At 37.8% G+C, this 22,867-nt stretch overlaps 3 protein-coding genes across 4 annotated transcripts; 2 read left to right on the top strand and 1 right to left on the bottom strand.

Annotated features, from left to right (window-relative positions):
• The first annotated feature begins 1,525 nt into the window (after positions 1 to 1,525).
• Positions 1,526 to 11,461, top strand: upp1 (uridine phosphorylase 1). Of its 2 annotated transcripts, none has more exons than XM_059338694.1 (8): positions 1,526 to 1,620; positions 1,908 to 1,952; positions 4,195 to 4,306; positions 4,393 to 4,551; positions 5,463 to 5,577; positions 7,719 to 7,928; positions 8,657 to 8,803; positions 10,849 to 11,461. In XM_059338694.1, exons 2-8 carry the CDS (start codon positions 1,912 to 1,914, stop codon positions 10,992 to 10,994), a joined length of 930 nt encoding a protein of 309 aa, XP_059194677.1. In that variant the 5' UTR covers positions 1,526 to 1,620; positions 1,908 to 1,911; the 3' UTR covers positions 10,995 to 11,461. The 2 variants fall into 2 exon arrangements, with proteins under 2 accessions (XP_059194677.1, XP_059194678.1); XM_059338695.1 differs by lacking the exon at positions 1,526 to 1,620 and adding an exon at positions 1,652 to 1,818.
• A 1,394-nt stretch (positions 11,462 to 12,855) lies between these two features.
• stmn2a (stathmin 2a) lies at positions 12,856 to 17,670 on the top strand. Its single transcript, XM_059338696.1, has 5 exons — positions 12,856 to 13,004; positions 14,772 to 14,867; positions 14,995 to 15,167; positions 15,984 to 16,175; positions 16,298 to 17,670. Exons 1-5 carry the CDS (start codon positions 12,986 to 12,988, stop codon positions 16,355 to 16,357), a joined length of 540 nt encoding a protein of 179 aa, XP_059194679.1. The 5' UTR covers positions 12,856 to 12,985; the 3' UTR covers positions 16,358 to 17,670.
• A 1,266-nt stretch (positions 17,671 to 18,936) lies between these two features.
• Positions 18,937 to 21,035, bottom strand: LOC131975881 (hairy/enhancer-of-split related with YRPW motif protein 1-like). Its single transcript, XM_059338693.1, has 5 exons — positions 20,848 to 21,035; positions 20,582 to 20,654; positions 20,387 to 20,470; positions 20,188 to 20,269; positions 18,937 to 20,099 (listed from the first exon to the last, which is right to left on the bottom strand). Exons 1-5 carry the CDS (start codon positions 20,943 to 20,945, stop codon positions 19,492 to 19,494), a joined length of 945 nt encoding a protein of 314 aa, XP_059194676.1. The 5' UTR covers positions 20,946 to 21,035; the 3' UTR covers positions 18,937 to 19,491.
• Positions 21,036 to 22,867: the final 1,832 nt, after the last annotated feature.

The raw sequence follows: 22,867 nt of genomic DNA, 5'->3' as shown, positions 1-22,867 counted from the left end.
GGCCCCCTGGCCTTCACCTGCAAAATGTCACTTGATGAAACAGGTACCAACCACAAAAATACAAAATTATCTACCACAGAGATGAAATGAAATGATTCGGAAGACGACAAAATGATTACTAAGAGACACAAATTGACAACAAAAGACATCAAACCAGTGGCGGTTCTAGACCAGTTTAACTGTGGGGGCCAAGCAGGGGCCAGTGTTTAATCAGGGGGGCATATTTAAAAAATGGCAAAGATGATATTTAAGCATTCAAACCCTTCATTTAGCTTATTTAAAAATCTAATTTAAATATGTTTGGAAGATACAAATGCACTGATTGAAACAGTGAGACTTACCAACAATAATAACTATTTTTGTTCGACAATGACATTTCTAATTTTTGTGCACAATTACTTTCTTTTATTTTGAAAGCTCTTATTGCACAATTAAACTATTATACAATGTTCACATTCTGGGTTCATTTTGTGTACAATGATATATTGTTTAAACAGAAAATAGGTAAGAATTGTTCTGTCGTTCATCGTTATAAATTGATCATTTTATTATTAATTTGACACGGGGGCCAAGGGCTTCTACACAGGGGCGGAGGCCCCTGTGTAGAACCGCCACTGCACCGAACCATGAAACGTTGCAAAATGTAATGAAAAACAATATAAAAAAGGCTAAGCCACCACAAAGTCTGGGTCTTGCTCCTGTATGCTGGAGAAGTGGTGGGCCTTCTGCATGTGCCCATTGTCTCATTATCTGCCCATAAACAGCCGGTCTGTGACCTTTTGTGAATCAATTTAGGGTTTGGCATATAACAGTAAAACGTACAGTACAGGCCAAAAGTTTGGACACACACCTTCTCATTCAATGCGTTTTCTTTATTTTCATGACTATTCACATTGTAGATTCTCACTGAAGGCATCAAAACTATGAATGAACACATGGAATTATGTACTTAACAAAAAAAGTGTGAAATAACTGAAAACATGTCTTGTATTTTAGATTCCTCAAAGTAACCACCCTTTGCTTACTAGAATATAAGACATGTTTTCAGTTATTTCACACTTTTTTGTTAAGTACATAATTCCACATGTGTTCATTAATAGTTTTGATGAATCTACAATGTAAATAGTCATGAAAATAAAGGAAACGCATTGAATGAGAAGGTGTGTCCAAACTCTTGGCCTGTACTGTATGACTAATAATAATGAATCATTTTGATTTTGTTCCATCACCCCAGTAACACTAATCTGGGCTATTGTTCTGATGGGTTTGAGGAGTGTCTATTATGTGGAAATTATTACCACTGTCATCATAATATGACCTGACTAAAGCTGCCAGGAATCATTTAGCAACATGGGGATTTTCATTATAAGCTGTGGTTTTCTGTGCGGACATCAAAGGATATGGTAGTTGCACGTCTGCTGTTTGGTCACATCTGTACGTGACCGAGGCTCACACCCAGTCCTCCCATGAGGAGGCTGCTTAGGAAGCTCGTGACGTGTTCGACGTCACGTCCTTGTTGGCTGGGGGTTCGTGTTACGGCGAGGACGTCAGATGTTCAGAGAGCGAAATTAATTTGTCAGCAACAGAGGAAGAGGACAGCCGGACAGCAACATACCGAAGGTTAGCGTCTTTCTGCTGTTTCTAACCTTTTGGCTTCCGCTGATGATACAGATTCAGATAATTGTTTATTTTTTCTCACGCCGCGAGCGATAAAGTGCTGCGTGACACAGTGTGTCATTAGGACTCTACGCTGCGGTGATGCTCTTAATTTGAAAAATGTCTTTTTGTGTTTTAGTTTACGCCAATTTCTCACCACAAGTAAGGTTAAGCATATAGCCCCAGTGTGTAACTGTAACATCAGGTGTTGTTAGATGTTATGTGATTTATTTTTTTGTATTTCTTTCCAGGAAGATGAATCCAAAGGACGACAAGCGGACCGGGCTTACCAGCAGGTGAGAACTTCCTCTATCCCAAGTTAACTCCCAGTTCAAACGTCGGGTTTAAATTATGTATGTTTTAAAACACTTAATATGCTAATTACTGCATGCTACGCTGTGAAGTTAATTTTGGATTCAGAAGCTAGGCGTGGCAGGATATCAGGACACACTTGTTTTCGTACAGTGACAGGTACGAAAGGTATGTTAAATGTTCTAAAATCAGATTAGTCTGGTTTAGTGATTCAATTACAATGGAATTTCATATGCAGTAGCCTACTCCATTTATTGTTTACAGCGGACAGGTGAACTTACAAATAATGTTTCTTATACTTAAATGGTCATTTAATCACATTATATTTCTTAATACATTTTCTCCTTTTTCAAGTGTGTAGAAGCCTTGATACTAAATTGCCAGATTAAATTCAATTAAGCTAAATAACAGTAAAAGATCTGTCTGGTTAATGCAATACAGGTCACCAGCACCACCAACTACACCCTTCATACAGTTGATTCACCTATTATATGTAAAGCAGTTGAAACAATAATGACACACATTAAAGTAGGATTGATAGCGGGACCGTTGTATTAGACTACATTAGGTTTAACTGTATGCACATAAACTTGCAGCTGAGTGTAAGTTTAGTTTCAGTTTCACTTATAAAGTTTAACAAGGCAGAGTATGTCAGCATAAAACATTTTTTTTAAACAGTGAATCCTAAAATATGCCAAACATTAGGTGAAGAACACAAACCCTTAATGTTAGGTCATTGACACTTATACAATCAATATTTTGAGATAACTACTTATGAATTTGTGTGATACAATGTAGACAAAATGTGTAAAATTAAAAATAAAAAAAATTAGATTTGCTAAACTTACTTTTTAATCAACTCTTCAGAAATACTCAGGATAACACACAGACTGGTTTTCATTTTGCCCATTTTTCAGCAGAATATAGTCCTAATCAAACCATTTCACAATTAGATCTGTGGGTTTTTACAAATTAAATTTTCCACCACCTGTTTACTTGAGTGGTGATGACCAAAGTGACACATTATATGAAAAGCACCCAGACCAAACCTTTATGGACCAAAAAACCAGCAGTGGATGGCTCCTCTCTCTCTCCGTTGCAGGACGGAGAGATTCAAAAGATCCTTCGCTCCTATTATTATTATTATTATTATTATTATTATTATTATTCTCTCCTACAGACATCAGACTGTCTCATTCTAACCACAATAACTGAATTTCCCCTTGGGGGTAACTAAAGTAATTTTGATTTTGATAGATTTTTGTTGACTATCAGTCAGGAAACAGGCATGTAACATCACTGTAGACCCTCCACAATCTGGACACAACCTGTTCCGATCTTTCCCCTCTGGTAGGCGCTGCAGAGCCCTGTTTGCCAAAAAAGAGCCATAGTTTAATTCCTATTTTCCTGAATTGTATGTGCACCCCTGGTTGGCTTAGTTCAGAGATGTCAAACTCTGGCCCGTGGGCCCAATTTGGCCCGCAGTATAATTATATTTGGCCCACGAGGAAATACCAAATGACAACCAGAGCTGGCCCGCTGGTATTATACAGCACAAATAATACTACAAATCCCAGAATGCTCTGCTGGTGTTTTGGCTTGAACACAGTAGATCAGTGTGTAGCAAACTGAGCAACAAGGCTTGAATGGCTGCACATTCATTGAAGAGTATTATTATTAGTCATTTGGTTTATTATTGTTATTTTATTCTTACATTTATTTTTAGCCTGTGGAAAAAAGATTACTGTTAAATTTAAATTTAAAGAAGGCCGCATATAAAATAAAGGGACGTACGATTTTTATTTAAATTTTATTGAAGAAATGAATGCCATTGATGTGTTTGTTTGTTTTATTTGATATTCGATTTTGCATGTTTGCAATATTAAGTTATATCAAGCTTTGCTTGTTCCATTTCGTTTGAACTTGTTTAGGTCCATTTTTTCAATAAATATCAATGTTGGCCCGCGACTTTGTCCAAGTTTTAAATTTTGGCCCACTGTGTATTTGAGTTTGACACCCCTGGCTTAGTTGATTCTGATTCTTATCATTTAACACTGAAAGTATTTGCTAGATAACATCGGGTTTACGTGAGGAAATATCTTATCTTTTTTTTAGCTGTGCCTGAACTCATCTGGCATCTCAGATGTGTTCAGCCAATGAATGAATGAAATGAAATAGCAACTCAGGCTATAACTCACCTTTTAAAATCTGTTATCCTCCTCGAAGCCCTGTTTCTGTGCACAACCCACACCTGGATGAACTGAAAGATGACGTGCTCTACCACTTCAGTTTAGGAACCAGAACTCACAACCTACCAGCCATGTTTGGTGATGTCAAAGTAATGTATTTTATGACACTCTTTTGTTGGAATATCACCTCCATATTCATCTTTATTCTGCTATTAATATGTTGTGTGTCTTTCAGTTTGTGTGTGTTGGTGGCAGTCCTTGGAGAATGAAATCCTTCACTGAGTACATTGCAGCTGAGCTCAGTATGGAAGACCCAAAAGCAGAGTATCCAAACATCTGTGCTGGAACGGACCGCTATGCTATGTACAAAGTCGGCCCTGTGCTGTCTGTCAGTGTATGTAAGACCTTTTTTGATTTTTGATTAATTCTTCTTTTCGAACCGAAAAAAATAAACAACATAAACTAAAACAGCGTAGGCTAGATGCATATACATATTCATACACATACTCACATAGACACCATTAAACAGATGTACACAAACATATAAACATTTACACACATACAGTATATAAAGCCCTATACATATACATGCATCTGCCCCGTTTAAGTAATAAGATAGAAATAAGAACCAGTTAACTTAATATTCAATATGCATTACCTTATATTATTTTGGTTCGAAAAAAAAGGAAGTAGGCTGAAGTATAAAATACTTATCTAGGCCTCTCCCCTGATACTCAACACTTCAAAAATAAGAAATTATATCTCTATATATAGCCACTTAATGTCAAATAAATATGTATTATTATTATCATTATTTATTTACTTATTTTCTTATTAGTCAACCATAGTATATCAAACATCTTAGATTTTGAGAATTTCTATTACTCCCGCAAAGAAAACAAACAAAGAAAAAAACAACAACAAACAAATCAAAACACTGAAGGCAGTTACAAGAACGTCCTCATCCAGCTTGTGAGCTGTACTTTTTTAGCATATCATTTTTCATAATAAGCCTTTTTAACTTAACAATTGTTGTGCATGATTTCATTTCATCGCTGCAGTTATTCCATATTCTCACTCCTTTACTTGTAATGCAGTGATACTTTGAATTGGTCCTTATCAGAGGTGTTTTTAGTACACATATACCTCTCAGGGCATGTGTACTTACTCTGACCTGAAACAACCCCTGAATACTTTGAACTCTGAATACCTATCCTAACATACAATAGTAAGCATCCTAATAATCTGCATACTAGGTGTACTTCTACATAGATGTGTGTGACATGTCTGTGCTTTGTTTTGCAGCATGGGATGGGCATCCCGTCTATTGCCATAATGTTGCATGAGTTGATAAAGCTCCTCCACTATGCACATTGCACAGATGTTACAATTGTACGCATTGGGACATCAGGTGGAATAGGTAAGTTTTTACCTGGTAATACATCTGATTATTCATGTATTCAATTCAATTGGCTTTATTGGCATGACGTAACAATGTACACTACCGGTCAAAAGTTTTAGAACACACCAACTTTTCCAGAATTTAATTGAAAATTATGCAGTTTATTGTCTCAGTGTACTCTGAAATTAATGCACATTTAAAATTCTTTATTGAGCATGATAGTGTTTTGAAAGTAAAAAAAAGATTCAAAATCACATTTTATGTTGGACTAAAGGACTAAAAAAAGACACAAAGTGACCAAAAAAAGACACAAAATGACCAAAAAAAGACACAAAATGACTTCCAAAGACATGAAAAGAATTAAAAAATGGACAAAATAGCCCAAGACTCCATAGAGTTAAGTTGTTAACCCATTTCTTGTTCCCTAAAAAAGGCCTACTTGTATAATTCTGAAATGTACATTATTTTTCAGTTTTGGTTAAGCTTACCTTTTTTATTTACCTCTGGCAGTTCACCACTTACCTTTGTACCCTTTCAAGCTGTTCATTTGACTTGAACTGCTTGAATTTCAATAAAAAACTGGAAAAATTGGGGTGTTCTAAAACTTTTGACCGGTAGTGTATTATTAAAAACTAAGCGTTATTGTATATATTGGTAGTGTATATATTGCCAAAGCAAGCATCAGAAAAAAAGATAACAAGATAAGGAAAGCAATATTTACAATAAATTATTATATTTAAAAGAAAAGAAAAACTAATAACAATAACAGAAAGCAATATTTACAATCATTGAATTACAATCAACATATAATTTATACAATCTAACTGTCCCAGCAAAAAAAAGAAGAAAAAATAAAATAAAAACAAAACAACCAACAGCTGTGATTCACTCGCTGTCCCTCAGTGTGTGACAGGCAGAAACATAGACTGCTGCTAATCTACAGTTATATTCACTAACAAACTATAAATAATGGTAATGCTCCAAGGATGCTAGCTTCTCTCTGATTGGGTAAATCAACTAACCAAACTTATATAAGAGGAAATGACTTTGCTTGATTTAGACTTCCTGTGTTGTCAAATGTCCTTGCTATCACATGTGAGTATTTGGTATTTTCCACAGATATCTTTTCTTAGATTTACCACAAGAGGGAGCCCAAAGTCCTTTAGGTAGAGGGGCGTCATTACAGCTTTTTGTGTATGACTATAACCATGACTACAGTATATACATTATATAATAGTAGACTGGACCACATAATTAATCTTAGACATGTATTTATTTGAAATATTTAGAACAAGAGGTTTAAAGTGATAGTTTAGCTTTTTTTTAGTATGAGGTTAGATAGATAGATAGATAGATAGATAGACAGACAGACAGACAGACAGACAGACAGACAGACAGACAGACAGACAGACTTTATTTATCCCAAGCTGGGAAATTACAGTGTAGCAGCAGCATTACACACAGAGACAATAACAACACAATTAAATAAAAAGAACAACCTAGGCATACTTCAAGCAATAAAATATAAAATTACAATAAAAATACAATAAAAAATAAAGTGTCTAAAGAAGGAGTATGTATTAAGGAGTAGAATAGAATTCCAGTGCAGAATAAATATGAATATGCAGTATAAAAATGTTGGTGCTATGAAACAAATAAGGTGCAATGAACAGTGTGCATAAAAAACACATAAAGTGCATAGACAGTATGTAATGAACCAGAATATTATTTGTAATTGTACAGTGTGATGGCATGTGGAAGGAAAGATTTTTAATATCTGTCCCTATGACAGCGTTCTTATCTATTGTCAGTGTATTACCTACAAAAAACAGTAATTTTAACATGCATAACACAGAAGTTTGTGGTCCACCACTGCCTTAAATGTTTAGTTTCTTTGTGCTATAGTGAGACTGTTTTAAATCAAAGGGTTAGTTTGGATTCACCACCAGTCACAAGTACCAATAAACCTGAACTTTCCCTTTAAGCATTTATTCGGATGTTTCTCAATTTAAAATGAAGGTGATCCTTATTTCACCAAATGTAGTCTGTATCAGTCCAGTATGTTGTTTCAACATGCATGAAAAATACTTCTTAATTATAACTGTCTGTACTGTCAGACTAGAATTTGTTTATCTAATTTGCCATTTTTTGTTTTCCAGGACTTGAGCCTGGCACAGTAGTGGTCACCAAGCAGTCTATGGACGCCACCTTCCTGCCCAAGTTTGAGCAGGTGATCCTGGGGAAGACGGTGGTGCGCAACACTGATCTGGATGAAGGTCTGGCGGAGGAGCTGTTCCAGTGCAGCAGGGAGCTGAACCAGTTTAAGACGGTGGTCGGAAAGACCATGTGTACACAGGATTTCTATGAAGGTATAATTTGTAATGCATTGATGTGTTAATCCAATTTTTCTCCAACATAAGAAATGTTTCTAGCCTGGCTAACACCAGACTAATCACAAATGAGATTCGGTCTGGAAACCAGCCGTTCATTTCTCCGTAGAGGAGGTGTGGTTTACGATCCTCCGGAGCCGTTTATTGGACGCTAAGAATGTCTATCAAAGCGTCTGTAGGTAGCTCTTAGCCAATCAGATCAGTTATACCAGATGACGTAGTAGAGCAACAGAGATGGATGTTTGTTGTGTGTGTGTCTGTGAGAGAGTGTTGCTTGCTGCGTTGCTCCTCCAGTTCTCGCTTTCTGCAAGATTTTTTATTTTCACGCTTTATTATTTTATACTTTATTTATGATCTCGCTACGAGCCGGGGGACCTTTCGCCTTTCAACTTTGGCTGTAAACTATTTAAAACACCATCTACAGCTAAAGAGAGTTTCGCGTCTGCTGCAGCCATGTTGGATCCGTAAGAAAACTACAAAACTACAAGCTTTCGTCTGCCGAGTAGTACGCGTCATCGTCTTGCCGTCCCTCCCCGCTCTGTGATTGGATCCATAAAACAGGGCTAAGAAACCTCTCTGGTTGCCAGACTGGATGGAGGTTCGAAATTAAATTTGAGCGCGCAAGGCAGTCTGGGTATACCCAGGCTACAATGTTTCATTGTCATGTTCATCTTTTAACAATATTTTCTGTCTGATCAATCACCCAGGCCAAGCTCGTTTGGATGGAGCTTTCTGCTCCTACTCGGAGCAGGATAAACAGGACTACCTCAATAAAGCCAGGGAAGCGGGAATCTGCAATATTGAAATGGAGTCGTCCGTTTTTGCTGCTATGTGCAAGCTGAGCGGTCTACGAGGTAAGATAATACAATATCAGAAATAAATTGTAGCTGACAAATTTTTCAGTGTCTTAACCTCCTGAGAACCTGCGTCCTCATATGTGGACATTACATTTTAGGTTTGCTGGACCTTTATACTTCATTCTGCTTAACTATGACATGTTGTCCTCAGCAGTACACACTCTAGAAAATAGATCAATGAGTGAAAAAATCAGATGGCAGCATCTTAGTAAAGTCAATCAACAGCTTATCCCCAGAAAAAAAGTGGACCAGGTACAAAACCTGATCCGATTTTATGGTTAAAACGTGTTTATTTGTGCTTAATAATGTTTGTAGTTTGAGATTCTGTACAAATTTGACTATTTTTAGCAATAGCAACAAGCTACAACTGCTAATCAGGAAGTTCTCATTTGACAATGAATAGATTTTGCTATCGTTCTTTCAAAGAGAGGCTGTAAATTTATGGAAATAAACAGATTTACACACTGGTGAATTAATTGTGTAAAATAGTAAAATAACGCTTAGTTTTTAATAATACACTACCGGTCAAAAGAATTGAAATTATTGAAATTCAAGCAGTTCAAGTCAAATGAACAGCTTGAAAGGGTACAAAGGTAAGTGGTGAACTGCCAGAGGTAAATAAAAAAAGGTAAGCTTAACCAAAACTGGAAAATAATGTACATTTCAGAATTATACAAGTAGGCCTTTTTCAGGGAACAAGAAATGGGTTAACAACTTAACTCTATGGAGTCTTGGGCTATTTTGTCCATTTATGAATTCTTTTCATGTCTTTGTAAGTCATTTTGTGTCTTTTTTTAATCATTTTGTGTCTTTTTTTAGTCATTTTGTGTCTTTTTTTAGTCCTTTAGTCCAACATAAAATGTGATTTTGAATCTTTTTTTACTTTCAAAACACTATCATGCTCAATAAAGAATTTAAGATGTTACAAATGTGCATTAATTTCAGAGTACACTGAGACATTAAACTGCATCATTTTCAATTAAATTCTTTTCATTTTCACTGGAAAATAATGTACATTTCAGAATTATACAAGTAGGCCTTTTTCAGGGAACAAGAAATGGGTTAACAACTTAACTCTATGGAGTCTTGGGATATTTTGTTCATTTTTGAATTCTTTTCTTTCTTTGAAAGAAAGTCTTGAAAGTCTTTGAAAGTCATTTTGTGTCTTTTTTTGGTCATTTTGTGTCTTTTTTTAGTCATTTTGTGTCTTTTTTTTTGCCATTTTGTGTCTTTTTTTGTCATATTGTGTCTTTTTTTGGTCATTTTGTGTCTTTTTTTAGTCATTTTGTGTCTTTTTTTGGTCATTTTGTATCTTTTTTTTAGTCTTTTTGTGTCTTTTTGTCATTTTGTGTCTTTTTTTAGTCCTTTAGTCCAACATAAAATGTGATTTTGAATCTTTTTTTTAGGAAGAAAAAAGGTAAGCTTAACCAAAACTGAAAAATAATGTACATTTCAGAATTATACAAGTAGGCCTTTTTCAGGGAACAAGAAATGGGTTAACAACTTAACTCTATGGAGTCTTGGGCTATTTTCTCCATTTTTTAATTCTTTTCATGTCTTTGTAAGTCATTTTGTGTCTTTTTTAGTCATTTTGTGTCTTTTTTGTCATTTTGTGTCGTTTTTTTAGTCATTTTGTGTCTTTTGGTGTCTTTTTTTGTCATTTTGTGTCTTTTTTTAGTCCTTTAGTCCAACATAAAATGTGATTTTGAATCTTTTTTTTACTTTCAAAACACTATCATGCTCAATAAAGAATTTTAAATGTTGCAAATGTGCATTAATTTCAGAGTACACTGAGACATTAAACTGCATCATTTTCAATTAAATTCTGGAAAAGTTGGTGTGTTCTAAAACTTTTGACCAGTAGTGTACTTTGTTTTTAATAATGCTTAGTTTTTGTACTTATCATGTCCTACTAATCCTAAATATTTAGGAGAAACTAACAATACTTACCAAACTAAAGCTTGGCTCTCAGAAGGTTAAAACACAGGAAGTTGTCTTCACCCTTCGTTGAGTTTCTAACATTTCTGTCTTGTTGTGTAAAGCGGCCGTGGTGTGTGTGACACTCCTGGATCGTCTGAAGGGGGATCAGCTGAACGTCTCTCATGAAGTTCTTCACAGTTACCAACAACGTCCGCAGATCCTGGTCGGCTACTACATTAAGAAACAGTTGAAAGCATTACGCAGCTAAGTGCAACTATAGCACTGGTGTGCAAGCCACCGTACATGATGCAATGCAATGACTCAGCTTTAAACATCCTTTCCTGATATTCAATAGCCATAACTTTTATACCGCCATAATAATCACTGAATTTTGAAATGATGTTCTGCCTTTTATTTATCCTGTAAGCACTTGTTTAGTTGATTGATTTCACCACCCATTACATTTTGTTTCCTCATGTTTGTAACTGAAATACAATGTAACTGGGCCTTAAATGCTATGTAGTAGTATATGGGAATCAAATGTCTTATTTTTGGCTTCCTCTGTTTTATATAACAGGTTACATTCCTTTTCCATTAAACCTGAATCGCCTCAGGACTTGATGTGTGCTTTCAACGGTGCTATAACAAAATCACCTCAAACTGTCATTATTGAAATCTTTCCTTGAAAACCAGAAAAAAAATGACACTGATATTGATGCATTTGTGGTCTAATGACGATATTAGTTGGTTGTTGTTTCTTGTGAAGAATATATATTGAACAGTTTGTTATATTCACTATTAGGCTTCTGTGTTGTTTCATTCAGAACTTAAAAACTGCATCAAAACATCACATATTTTAAGAGAAAAATCCACTGAATGTCTTATCACTAATAAATCCTCATGCAATTAAAGTTGTTTGTTTTATGTTCTTGGTCATGAGAGCACAACTCTTCAAAAAAATGGTGAAGTTCTTGAAGATGATCTCTTGAATCTTTAATTTGGCTGATAAATGCTGAAATTATTTCTTCCTCTAAACCAGTAGCTCTTAACCTTTTTGAGTCGCGACCCCCAATTTAACATGCAACCCCCCCTCACTGAACAGAATCTCACACGCACAGTCCAGATCACCCAAAAAAGAAACAAAATGACCAAAAAAAGGAAACAAAATGACCAAAAAAGACAGTAAATGACCAAAAAAGTTAACAAAATGACCAAAAAAGACACAAATTGACCACAAAATGATCAAAAAAAGACATAAAATGACCAAAAAAAGACACAAAATGACAAACAAAAAAAACACAAAATGACCAAAAAAAGACATTAAGTGACCAAAAACACATGAACACTTTAACACAGTGGAGACAGAGCTGACTCCCAAAATGATTTGGCGACCCCCAGAAATCATCTCGCGACCCCAATTGGGGTCGGGACCCCAAGGTTGAGAACAGCTGCTCTAAACTGATGCCCACCTAGGAACGTGCCTGCTGACTTCAGATCATTCAGCCTATTGTGAACCTCTTAATTACTTTTTTGACAGATACCCTAATGAAAATAAACAGCATTACTATGAGGTACAACTGGGGGTCACTGGGTTCAACCTGAATTTCCACAAATAGGCCTATCTACTGAGATACATGTTTTTATTTTGGAGGACATTTGAAAAAAGAATAAACCAACTGTACACCTCAGCGTCACTCTTGGAGCCAATACTGACGTCAGATGACGCCGAAGTTTAAATTAAACGGTCTGACTAATAGCAGGCGTCATTTTTAATAATATACTTTTGGTAGTAGGATAAATGGTCACAATTTATTGCAGATTGGCTCAATAAAGTCTTCTGTATACTTATTAACCTGTTTGGGGTTTTTTTGTTTGTTTTTTTTAGAAATTGCAAGATGAGTTGTAGTGTTAACAATGATATAGCTAAATGTGTATATTCAGTAGGCTGTTTCTCATAAATGTGGATACAGTGAAACACAAGTCGCAAGTATCCGGTCTGCAGATCGTATTTATCGACTTCCTCGTGCCTTAGTGCTTTAATATCCAGCTTTAAGTAGCTATACGTTTCTCTCAGGATGCTGAAAACCTCTCTGCGCGTCAGAGCGCGAGAGGAGGGTCTGTTTGCGCGCTCCCGTGCGTGCCCACCTCCTGTTTGCCATCCGATCCTACCCCGGTCTATTCGCTGACTCAGTGCCTTAAGCAGCATCACCGTTCACCTGAACAGAGCTACAGCATCCTCTGCGGAGAAATACATCAGCCATGGCCAAAACAGCATCCGGTAAGCTTGTTCACACTGGGGATTATGTTAAAAACAGCGCATAGGTAGATGGAGAGCCTGAATGGATGGATTGAAGTGCAAGTGACAGATCGTTTCTGTGTATGTCGGCCCGGTATTGTTCTTCTGAAATGGCTCCACTCAGGAATGTTCTTTTTTTTTTTAATGATTAAAACCAAAATCTGTCACCTTGATATTTCTCTATCGTCTGTGAGCCTTTTGTCTCAGCTCGAGACTGTGGTATTGACAGCAGGAATGTGGGCAGACTAGACAAGCAAGCCTCCGTCATTAGATTACTAAAATGTCTCCTTCGTGATTATCATCCACATCAATGTGCTACTCATCTTTTTTGTTCTTTTTTCTTTGATCCTATATTGTGTATCCGTTTATAATGAGATGATACGGGTTTGGCCCTTGACAGCTTTATTTACAACGCCGCACCTGCGGTTCATGCTACAGCGGCCCCAACATGCAGCATAATGCAGACGGACCCCACCCAAGATGCTGTGCTGCCGACCATTTAGCCGACAGCAATGCTGAGAGAGCTTTAGCCGTCTGCCTTTTACAAATTACCAGCTATGATTATTTCTATTGTTATTTTAAAACGTGTTTATGTACCATTAACGTCTTCTGTACGCGATTTGTTTCATTGGATTTGATTTATTTGGGATTGCTCCTTTTATTTGTGCCTATCCCCTAATTTCTTCCTTGCCAAGGATGCATCACCAGCTGTTACAGATATATTTTGCAAAAAAATACCTTGTTGGCATATGAGCAAATAAAAAGACTTCAGTTAGGCGTAGGAGTTAGCACACTGAATCTTATAATAGGCTTCTCGAGCCTGCATTAGTCATCCCCGCTGATGGACAGTTATTGTTGTAGGCCAGGCATTTAGCATATTTGTTTTCATGGGTTTGTTTAGCTGCTGTTTATCTAAAATATTAATGTTGCTGTGATAATAAGCAGCCCATTTGGTTGCTTTAAAATACAGCAGGGTGTGCAGACTGGTTTCATTCTGGTATGAGTGGTAGCAGAGGAGACAGGTGCATGGCAGGGTGGGAGGCAGGCCAGCCCTGCAGCAAGGGGCCACTAACACACTGGCCTTTGCAGCAGAAGGCTTAGACAATCTGTAGTCCCCTCTGAACAGACGGGCACTTAGTCAAATGCCAGGGAGAGCATGGAAAAAGTGACAGAATCTGCAGATGAGATTAAAAATAGTAAGTAAGGAAGTCAAGATTATAAATCAACTTTATTTGACAGCTATGACGGCAATACCCAGCAATAAAACAGGATCGGACAGATGGAAATAAATGCTTTTTATTATTGTGATCAAAAGATGAGAGAATTAGCTGAGACTTCAACAAGAAGTTAAATAACTTGACGCAGGCCTGTTTAATCACTCGAGCAGATAGATAGATAGATAGATAGATAGATAGATAGATAGATAGATAGATAGATAGATAGATTACTTTATTCATCCCCGAAGGGATGCAGGTGACTATCAGAAAAGGGGCTTTTATTTCTTCATTCAAATGAGTCACACATGTCTTACCATAACATCCAATGAAAGAGTCTTAGTTAGATCAGCCTTTGCTCACACATTCATCCAATAAATTATTAAGTAACAGGGCACTGATATTGATTTCAGGCACACTAGTTATATGATGCTAATTGTTTTACTGTGCTAATTTCCCATTCCTAACTTGTAATATCTTAATTTTGCAATATCTTAACATCCGTCTGTGATGTTATCTGCTTCTCTTCCACCAGCATATAAGGAGAAGATGAAGGAGCTGTCCGTCCTCTCCCTCATCTGCTCCTGTTTCTACCGAGAACCACGCAACAAGCTTGTGTGTGAGTTTGAAGGTATGTATCAGTTGAAACATTGGTTTTCTTTTGGCCCCTATAGACTTCATCCTCCCTGTGAATACGGATGTTAGTAATAATGACACTGGTTTTGCTTGAGCCATCATCCTGATTGTTTGATTTACAGACATGGAGGTGAAACCTATCAACAAGCGAGCCTCTGGCCAGGCCTTTGAGGTGATTCTCAAGCCTCTTTCTCCAGTGTCAGATGTAGCCCACAACCTCCCCTCACCCCCCAAGAAGGACATCTCCTTGGAGGACATTGAGAAGAAACTGGAGGCTGCTGAGGACCGGAGGAAGGTAAGTATTTTACCTGTATAAAATCAGGCTGTTTCTAATTTACTGTTTGTACTTTTACCTACAAAAAGTAATGCAGTATAATTCATATATAGCAAACAGAATTTAGAACCAGGAGGTGCAGATTATTTCTACCTATATTGATGTGTGATGCTAGGTGGACGCCCCTAGTGGCTGAAATAATTATGATAGGAGCAAACGAGGAAGTCGTAGTATAAGAGCTGCATAAGAAGGATCACACAGGACTTTGACCCAGGAAACCTGTTCCCATGTAAAACCACCCAGCCAAGGTTGTAATATACAAGTTAAGTTTCAATTTAACTCCTAAGTTAGCTTCTGTTTGTAGCTAGGTAGGGGTGTTGTAAAGGAAAGGCAAGGCAAGTTTATTTATATAACACAATTCGGACACAGGGACATTCAAAGTGCTTTACAGGGGCAAGATTAAAATACATAAAACACATTTACAAGACATTTAAAAGCGAATGAAAAAAAGGAAAAAAAAGTGAATGAATAAAACATTTAAGAGCGAATGAATAAAAATGACAGGTTAAAATGGAAACAGAAAAGTCTTCAGACTTGATTTAAAAGAGCTGAGAGTTGCAGCAGACCTCAAGTTCTCTGGGAGTTTGTTCTAGAGATTTGGTGCATAAAAACTAAACGCTGCTTCTCCTTGTTTAGTCCTAATATAACTCTGGGGACTGTAAGTAGACCTGTCCCAGACCACCTAAGGGCTCTGGAAAAGATAAAAGGTCTAAATATAATAGTTCTGCCCTGGTGGCAAAATGTGGACAAGTTTTTGAAAGGCCTGTGTGTTTTTAGTATCAGGAGGCCCAGGTGCTGAGGGCTTTGGCGGAGAAGCGAGACCATGAGAGGGACGTGTTGCTAAAGGCCATGGAAGAGAACAGCAATTTCAGCAAGATGGCCGAGGAGAAGCTCCAGCTGAAGATGGAGCAGATCAAGGAGAACCGTGACGCCCATCTGGCAGCCATGCTTGAGCGTCTACAGGAGAAGGTGAGTAATACAGGAATTTCTGTTGCTTGTGTTTTTTTTGTCCACTGTCAAGATAAGTATAACCGAGTTTGAGGGCAGCTTGATGACTAAGACTATGACTATTCTCTCTGTTGTTTTTTTAGGAGAAACATGCAGCTTTGGTGCGCAAGAACAAAGAGCTGAGGGAAGAGCTGACAGCATGAGCCTCACACAAGTCCTGACTTCCATAGTCCATCACTGTCCCTCCATCCAGTCCCGCTCCCCTTCCAAGCCCCGCCCTCACCTTCCTCAGAACAGACACCCAATCCTGGAGGTTTGAAGACCTCACCACCACATCACAACACACCACACCACCAGTACTCACCACTATCAGTATTATCAGTGGATACAAACTTGAATGGATTTGTTGATTTTAGAGAAAACGTGCGAATATGGCTTTTATTTTGTAAATAATTTTTCTTAAAGTCTATCTATCTATCTATCTATCTATCTATCTATCTATCTATCTATCTATCTATCTATCTATCTATGGTGAGTGAAGTACATACAAAGATTGTACTGTACTGCACTGTACAATTTCAAACATTTTGTTTGTGATTTATATTAATGTTTCAGTTCTTGAAATTTGACTCTACAACCATTTTCTTGTGAAAGCTGTCGGTGTTGTGAGTTGGCTGTAGACTGACATTTGCAGTGTTTCCTGATGATGTCATGATGATGATGATGATGTTTCTGTGTCTTTGTAAAGAATGATGGTCGGTGTAGCTACACCCAGGCTCCTCGAGAGATCAAGGTATCCCATCTGTATCTTCCTCACGCACACCCACTCATTTCTTAACACGCACGCTTGGAACTTAACAATACGCCAAACTCCACAGATCCATAAAGTGTCCACCTCCTCTGGTATGAGCTTGATAATGAACTTGATAGGTGCTTTATTGTTATTAAGAATGTCTTTGCCCAATGAGAGCAACTGTTTCTACATTTGCAGATTCCCACTTATCCTGACTACGCCATTTCTTAAAAGATTCTATCTTTAGCTAAATCAGTAGCTCCGTCACATCCACAGTATTTGGGCACTAAGCTCTTGAATGTTATGACACCATACTGGTACCATGCATATTGTCTTGGACAGTGGAATGTGCTGTTGTCCCACCTTGATATCGAAAGTGTGAACATAACGTATGCCTGTGTGGGTGTGTGTGAATGCGAATTTACCACAAGGCATCTCTAGCCTCTGCTCTCTTTAGGGGATTAGATGGAGAATGGATGCAGGACGCTTTACATTCAGCACACTGAACTAGTCTCTTTTTAATATACAGTACCACTGATATCTGCCTGCATCCTCTGCTGCTTGTGTTTCTCCCTTCATATATTTCTCTGTGAAAGCTTTGCTGAATAAAGGTTTGAGGTTCTGTGAACATGGCATGCACCATCTAATATGTTTCTGTGCTAAAAGAGGAGGGAAAATGTAAACTGCCAAATAAAAGAACCAGTTATCTACACATCCTGAGAATCGCCGTCTTCCACTAGTTGATTTTTCCTTCTTGTTTCATTCTAATGTAAATAATTTGGGATATTTTATACAAATTTTGGCATAATTTAAGGTATAGGCAGGTTTAAAAGGAGTACACCAAATTATCATATATTAGACTTTTATTACATATATTAAACATACTGTATAAAATTAGTCTATGATCATCATCAGGCATGTAATAGACAAAGTTCCTCCACTAGGTGGCAGTGACAGATTTATTTTTTAAATCAAAGAAACCAAGCTGGAGCCCACACCAATGCAAAAGTACAGCAAAAGTTCAGGTGCCAAATGCATAATATTGAAAACATATAATTAAAATAATAATAATTATAATTAAAACTAGATCGTTTGTTTTGTCTTTTCATAAGAATATTATACTTTAGTAGCAACCTTTATACAAGCTCAAAGTGCTTTACAATAAGGGAATTACATGCACCGAGTGCTTCACTCACAAATAGATTTGTAAAGATCTATTCGAACATTACATGCACTCTGTGCTTCAAATGCAAATAGACCCATTTATGATTTGGAATTTCAATAACATCTTCATTTAGAGGGAGCAAGATTTGTTCAATCACTACACCAAATACAGATACTTTTGCATATCATGTTTTAAACTGACTGTTATTTATTATATTATTATTAACATGAGGTCTAAGGGCTCAGGGAACAAAAAATGCCCCTCTTGGAAGCCTGAGGTGCTCCATGGATGATTAAAAGTGACTCATTCAAAAACAGTAAACCCCTAAAAATCTGTGTCACAGAATCAACACGGTGGAGCTGAATAGTGATTTATTGGTCCAGCTGTCTCGTGTATTGTTGTTACTTTTTAACCGCTTTCCTCCAATGTCCCCATCCTGTTCACACTATTGTCTCCGTTTCAGACCAACCCGAGCTGGTGAGGTCAGGGCAACATTGTAAAGGATTTCCTCTGGCTCTTAATGATTTCCTGGGTATTCAGAAGGGCAACAATGCTCTCAGATTTGGTTACTTACCTGGCACACAGTAAAGGAATTGCCTTTCAGTCAATAACCGGCGCCTTATTATCTCATGATTAACTTCTATGGGATTGTTACAAAAATGCACCTGCAGATTATATGTCATTTGGGAAGATAACGTCTAACTCAGATGGAAATGAGTCTGTGTATAAAAAGACTTTGTGGCATCATGGTAGCAATGAACCTTTGTACATTCTAATAAGAAAAAGAGCAGAGTTAGAGGAGCAAATGAAACAGAAACAAAAACTTTGGTTTCAATCCATGTTTCATACTTTTAACTCAATTTATTGGTACAAAAATATTACAAATAGATACAACAATGCGAGTTTCCAGTTCTCAAGTGGTTAGTTTTCCAACAATGGCACATATATAACATTCATTTACACAAGTTCTCATACCACTAAAGAAGCAGACTGAATTAAGTAACTCTACATTATGTTAAATACAGACATCCGGGCTCGACAAATGTAGAAGTTTCAGTATGGTCTGTAAAGTTACACCTCTACATTTGTGCTTACAGTAAATCTATTCATGGCCCATGCGTCATATCATATCCGTCCTCAGACTGGAGACAGTGCATGTTCACTAAATTAGTCAATGAATAACATAACATTATTTGGAAATGTTGTCTTTAGAATAATGACTGAGAGCAACCTCTTCCACTTTTTATTTATACATAATAAAATAAAATCAGTTTAATGTCCCCCTGTGTTTTATTGCTATAGAAACCGAGGCAGGTTGTCCTGCCTAGTCTGTGGTGGTGGGCACAGCTCAGCTGTTGCCTTCAGTCCAGTTCTTAGCTTCAGAAGGCCCCGATCTCCGTGCCCCACGGCCTGTAAGGCTTCGACAGGGTGGAGGAGGGGCTCACGGCGCTGAGGGCTGTCGGGGACACCAGAGGCAAAGCACCGAAGGAGAGGGGGAAGGCCGACAGCGAAGAGAGGGATGAAAGGAGCGGTGTCGAAAGCTTGGATGTTGGCACAGACAGACTGAGGGCCAGCGAGCCATTGGGAGGCACCCTGAGGGTCTCTGTGGGGGGCATGACACTAAGTCTGGATGTCCCAGATGCCTCAGTGGAAGGGGATGAAGATGTAGAGGAAGAGGAGGAGGAAGAGGATGGGCTACTGTTGCTTCTGGATGCAGGTGTCCTGCCCTGGGGGTGCTGCAGGAGGAGGGGGTGGGCGAGATGGGCAGGGGCAGACCCGTAGGCAGACCCCCAGGCTAAGTGTTCCAGTCCAGTGTGCACCTCCCTCTGAGAGGCGTAGTTGCTGAGATGTGTCACCAAACGTATACGGAGGGGGTCTGAACTGTCCCGACCCTCGATGATGCTCAGGTAGCGAGCCGTCTCCGCCAGGCACTCCCTGAAGCCCAGGCTGCGGTAATCCTTAGCAAGAGCATGAGCCTCAAAGTAGCCTGTCAGGATAAGAAGCACAGTGGTAAGACAAGAGATTCACAGAATATTAATTACAAGATTCATTTACTTATTCAAAGGCTGTGTTACCTTTGCCACCAGATGCATGGAGCATCTTCAAATGGTCCACCGTCATTTGCAAAATCTCAGCTTTTTCCAATTTAGCAGATCCCTGTAAAGGCATTTCAAATGTCACTTTTAATGATATTTATATTTTATATATAGAAAAAAATGAATGGCCAATGGTGTGCTTGCCTGTAAGGAAAGTATGGAAGTATGAGCCTTTTACCTGTTTCTCAAAAGCACTTGGCACCAGTCTTCTCAACTCTGAAAGGCTATTATTGATTCGATCTCGTCTCCGTTTCTCAATAATCTGTCAATGGGAAAAAGACATAATAATTTAGGTCACATGTGATAGAAAAAATTGTGGGATCCTGCAAATACAAGTGCGCAACTTGGCACCAGAGATGATGAGTTCACTTACCCCTCTGCGCCTTTTTCTGGCTTGAACTTGGGTGGTTGTGGAGGGTGACATCGAGCCGTGAGAATCAAGTTGACTGAAAGGTAAAACAGCAATAAATTATTTTTTTTAATGAAAGAAAACGTGCAGTCCTAATCATTTTTTTTTTTTTTTTTTACAAAAGCACGATTGCAAATTAAAATGCACGTGAAGTTTGCATTAAATTGCAGTTACTGAAATAAAACATAAAATGTAGATAATATGATATAAATATAAGACAGTGAACATACCCATTTTCGTCGCCACTATCCTTCTCCACCTCAATATTGTCGTCCAGGTCGCTGTCCGACGAGCTGTAATTGTGGCTCCGCTTCATTTTTCCAAACATACAGATATCAAAGTAGTCCTTCACACAAAGCTCCGCGGTGCACTGACAGCAGAGAGTCTGTGCAACAGTTTAAACGTCAGACCTGCTCTCTCTGATCATTTTCACACCGCGGAGAGGGGGGCGGGGCCTGCGGGATGAAGTGGGCGGTGATTGAAGAGACTGGAGCCTGTTAAATTCAAGATGGCATTTGAATGACATATGCTTTACAAAACAATGAACAAGCACAAAGTGTTAGAGAAAAGCTCTGATAGAAGTGCTGAAACTCACGTGTGCACTGATTTGAATTCACGTTCAAAATGTAATATAAATTATTTTTAAATGCACAGTTCACCTCAAAATTAAACATTTTCCTTTTTACCTGTAGTCAGTGGTGGAATAAGTATTCAGATCCCTTACTTAAGTAAAAGTACTAATAGCAAACTGTGAAATTACTCCACTATAGTAAAAGTCCTGCATTCAAAACTTACTGAAGTAAAAGTACAAAAGTATCAGCATCAAAATGCACTTGAAGTATTAAAAGTACTTGTTATGCAAAATAGACCCACTCAGACTGTTTTATATATTCCAAATATATTATTACATTATTGTTATTGATGCTTTTATGTAAACAGCCTTTTAATTTTCTTAAGCCAGGGCTCATTTAAACTACTTAATATACTGTTATGAGTCTAATCACTCTAAATTAATCACATTTTTTGCGTTAAATCTCAAAGTGAAAAGCAACTAAAGCTGTCAGCTAAATGTAGTGGATAATAAAGTATAATGTTACATAAAATGGAAATACTAAAGTAAGGTACAAGTACCTCAAAATTGTACTTAAGTACAGTACTTGAGTAAATGTACTTAGTTACATCCCACCACTGCCTGTTGTGCTATTAATTAATCTAGATGGTTTGATGTGCGTTGCTGAGTTTTGGAGATGTCTGCCTTCTTTAGAATATAATAAATGTATGGTGAACTGTCCCTTTAATATACGTCTTTTAATAGAGAGTCTGACAGCTCAGGCTGACCGGTAGACTCCTGGCCTCAGGTCCCCAGTCTCCCTGCTGAGATCCCAGTTCATGAGCAACAGGCCCCATTATTGCAGGAGCCCTCTTCTTCTTTGGTGTTGTGGAGGACACACGGCCTATTAGCAGAGTGTGTTGTTCATTGGCTGCTGTCAGCTGTGTGGTTCCACAACAGCATTGATCAGCCGGGAGGCCCAACATTAGTCCGTCAGCGTTGCCAGGCTCTCCTAGGAAACCCCCTCCACCTCCACCTCCTCCCAGTCACTGCAAACAGGTCAACTGACTGGCGCAGGCAGACCTTCCCAGGGAATCATTCATCCACAGTGAGCCTCGCTCTGCTGCGTAGTGGGAAAAAGAAACAGACATGCTTTCAGAAGCTCAAGCTACATGCAGCCATATAGGAATATTTTGCTTATGACCTACACTGTAAACAATTGTCTTGTAAATTAACAGTAAAATACTGGCAGTAGGGTTGCCAGCGTTCTACTGTTAATTTTACAGCTCAGCTATTGTTATTTACTTTACAGTATGTTACTGTGATAAAAACATACTGAATTACAGTAAAATCCTGCATTTCATTGATTTTTACAGTAGACTAAAACACAGTATAGTGCTGAAGCTAGTTGCAATATTGTTGCAGTATACAATGCAGTCATTTTTGGTAAATAGAGCATATTACTGTCTGAAAGCCAATTACTACGAATTAAGCACTGTCTTCACTGTAACCTCAGTAATTTTAATATTCCATATACTGATTGAGTTAGTTAAGTAAAATACAGCCATTAAAATATGTGGACAAGAAGAGACTTAGAAAATATCATATATATATATATATATATATATATATATATATATATATTTTTTTTTTATGGGAAATGGCAAGCTACCTACAGATATTGCCCAGAATGCATTGTT

Source organism: Centropristis striata, chromosome 8 (assembly GCF_030273125.1).
Source record: "Centropristis striata isolate RG_2023a ecotype Rhode Island chromosome 8, C.striata_1.0, whole genome shotgun sequence".
NCBI classification, from domain to species: domain Eukaryota; kingdom Metazoa; phylum Chordata; class Actinopteri; order Perciformes; family Serranidae; genus Centropristis; species Centropristis striata.
This window is presented reverse-complemented; position numbering and strand designations above follow the sequence as displayed.

Coding starts and splice junctions, on each gene's coding strand:
- upp1 (XM_059338694.1), top strand. CDS start 1,912: ATGAATCCAAAGGACGACAAGCGGACCGGGCTTACCAGCAG. Junction 4,307..4,392: donor CCATGTTTGGTGATGTCAAA/GTAATGTATTTT, acceptor TGTGTCTTTCAG/TTTGTGTGTGTTGGTGGCAG. Junction 7,929..8,656: donor TACACAGGATTTCTATGAAG/GTATAATTTGTA, acceptor TCAATCACCCAG/GCCAAGCTCGTTTGGATGGA.
- stmn2a (XM_059338696.1), top strand. Junction 14,868..14,994: donor GCTTGTGTGTGAGTTTGAAG/GTATGTATCAGT, acceptor TTTGATTTACAG/ACATGGAGGTGAAACCTATC. Junction 16,176..16,297: donor TTGAGCGTCTACAGGAGAAG/GTGAGTAATACA, acceptor TTGTTTTTTTAG/GAGAAACATGCAGCTTTGGT.
- LOC131975881 (XM_059338693.1), bottom strand. CDS start 20,945: ATGTTTGGAAAAATGAAGCGGAGCCACAATTACAGCTCGTCGGACAGC. Junction 20,655..20,847: donor GATAGTGGCGACGAAAATGG/GTATGTTCACTG, acceptor TTTACCTTTCAG/TCAACTTGATTCTCACGGCT. Junction 20,100..20,187: donor CCATGCATCTGGTGGCAAAG/GTAACACAGCCT, acceptor TTATCCTGACAG/GCTACTTTGAGGCTCATGCT.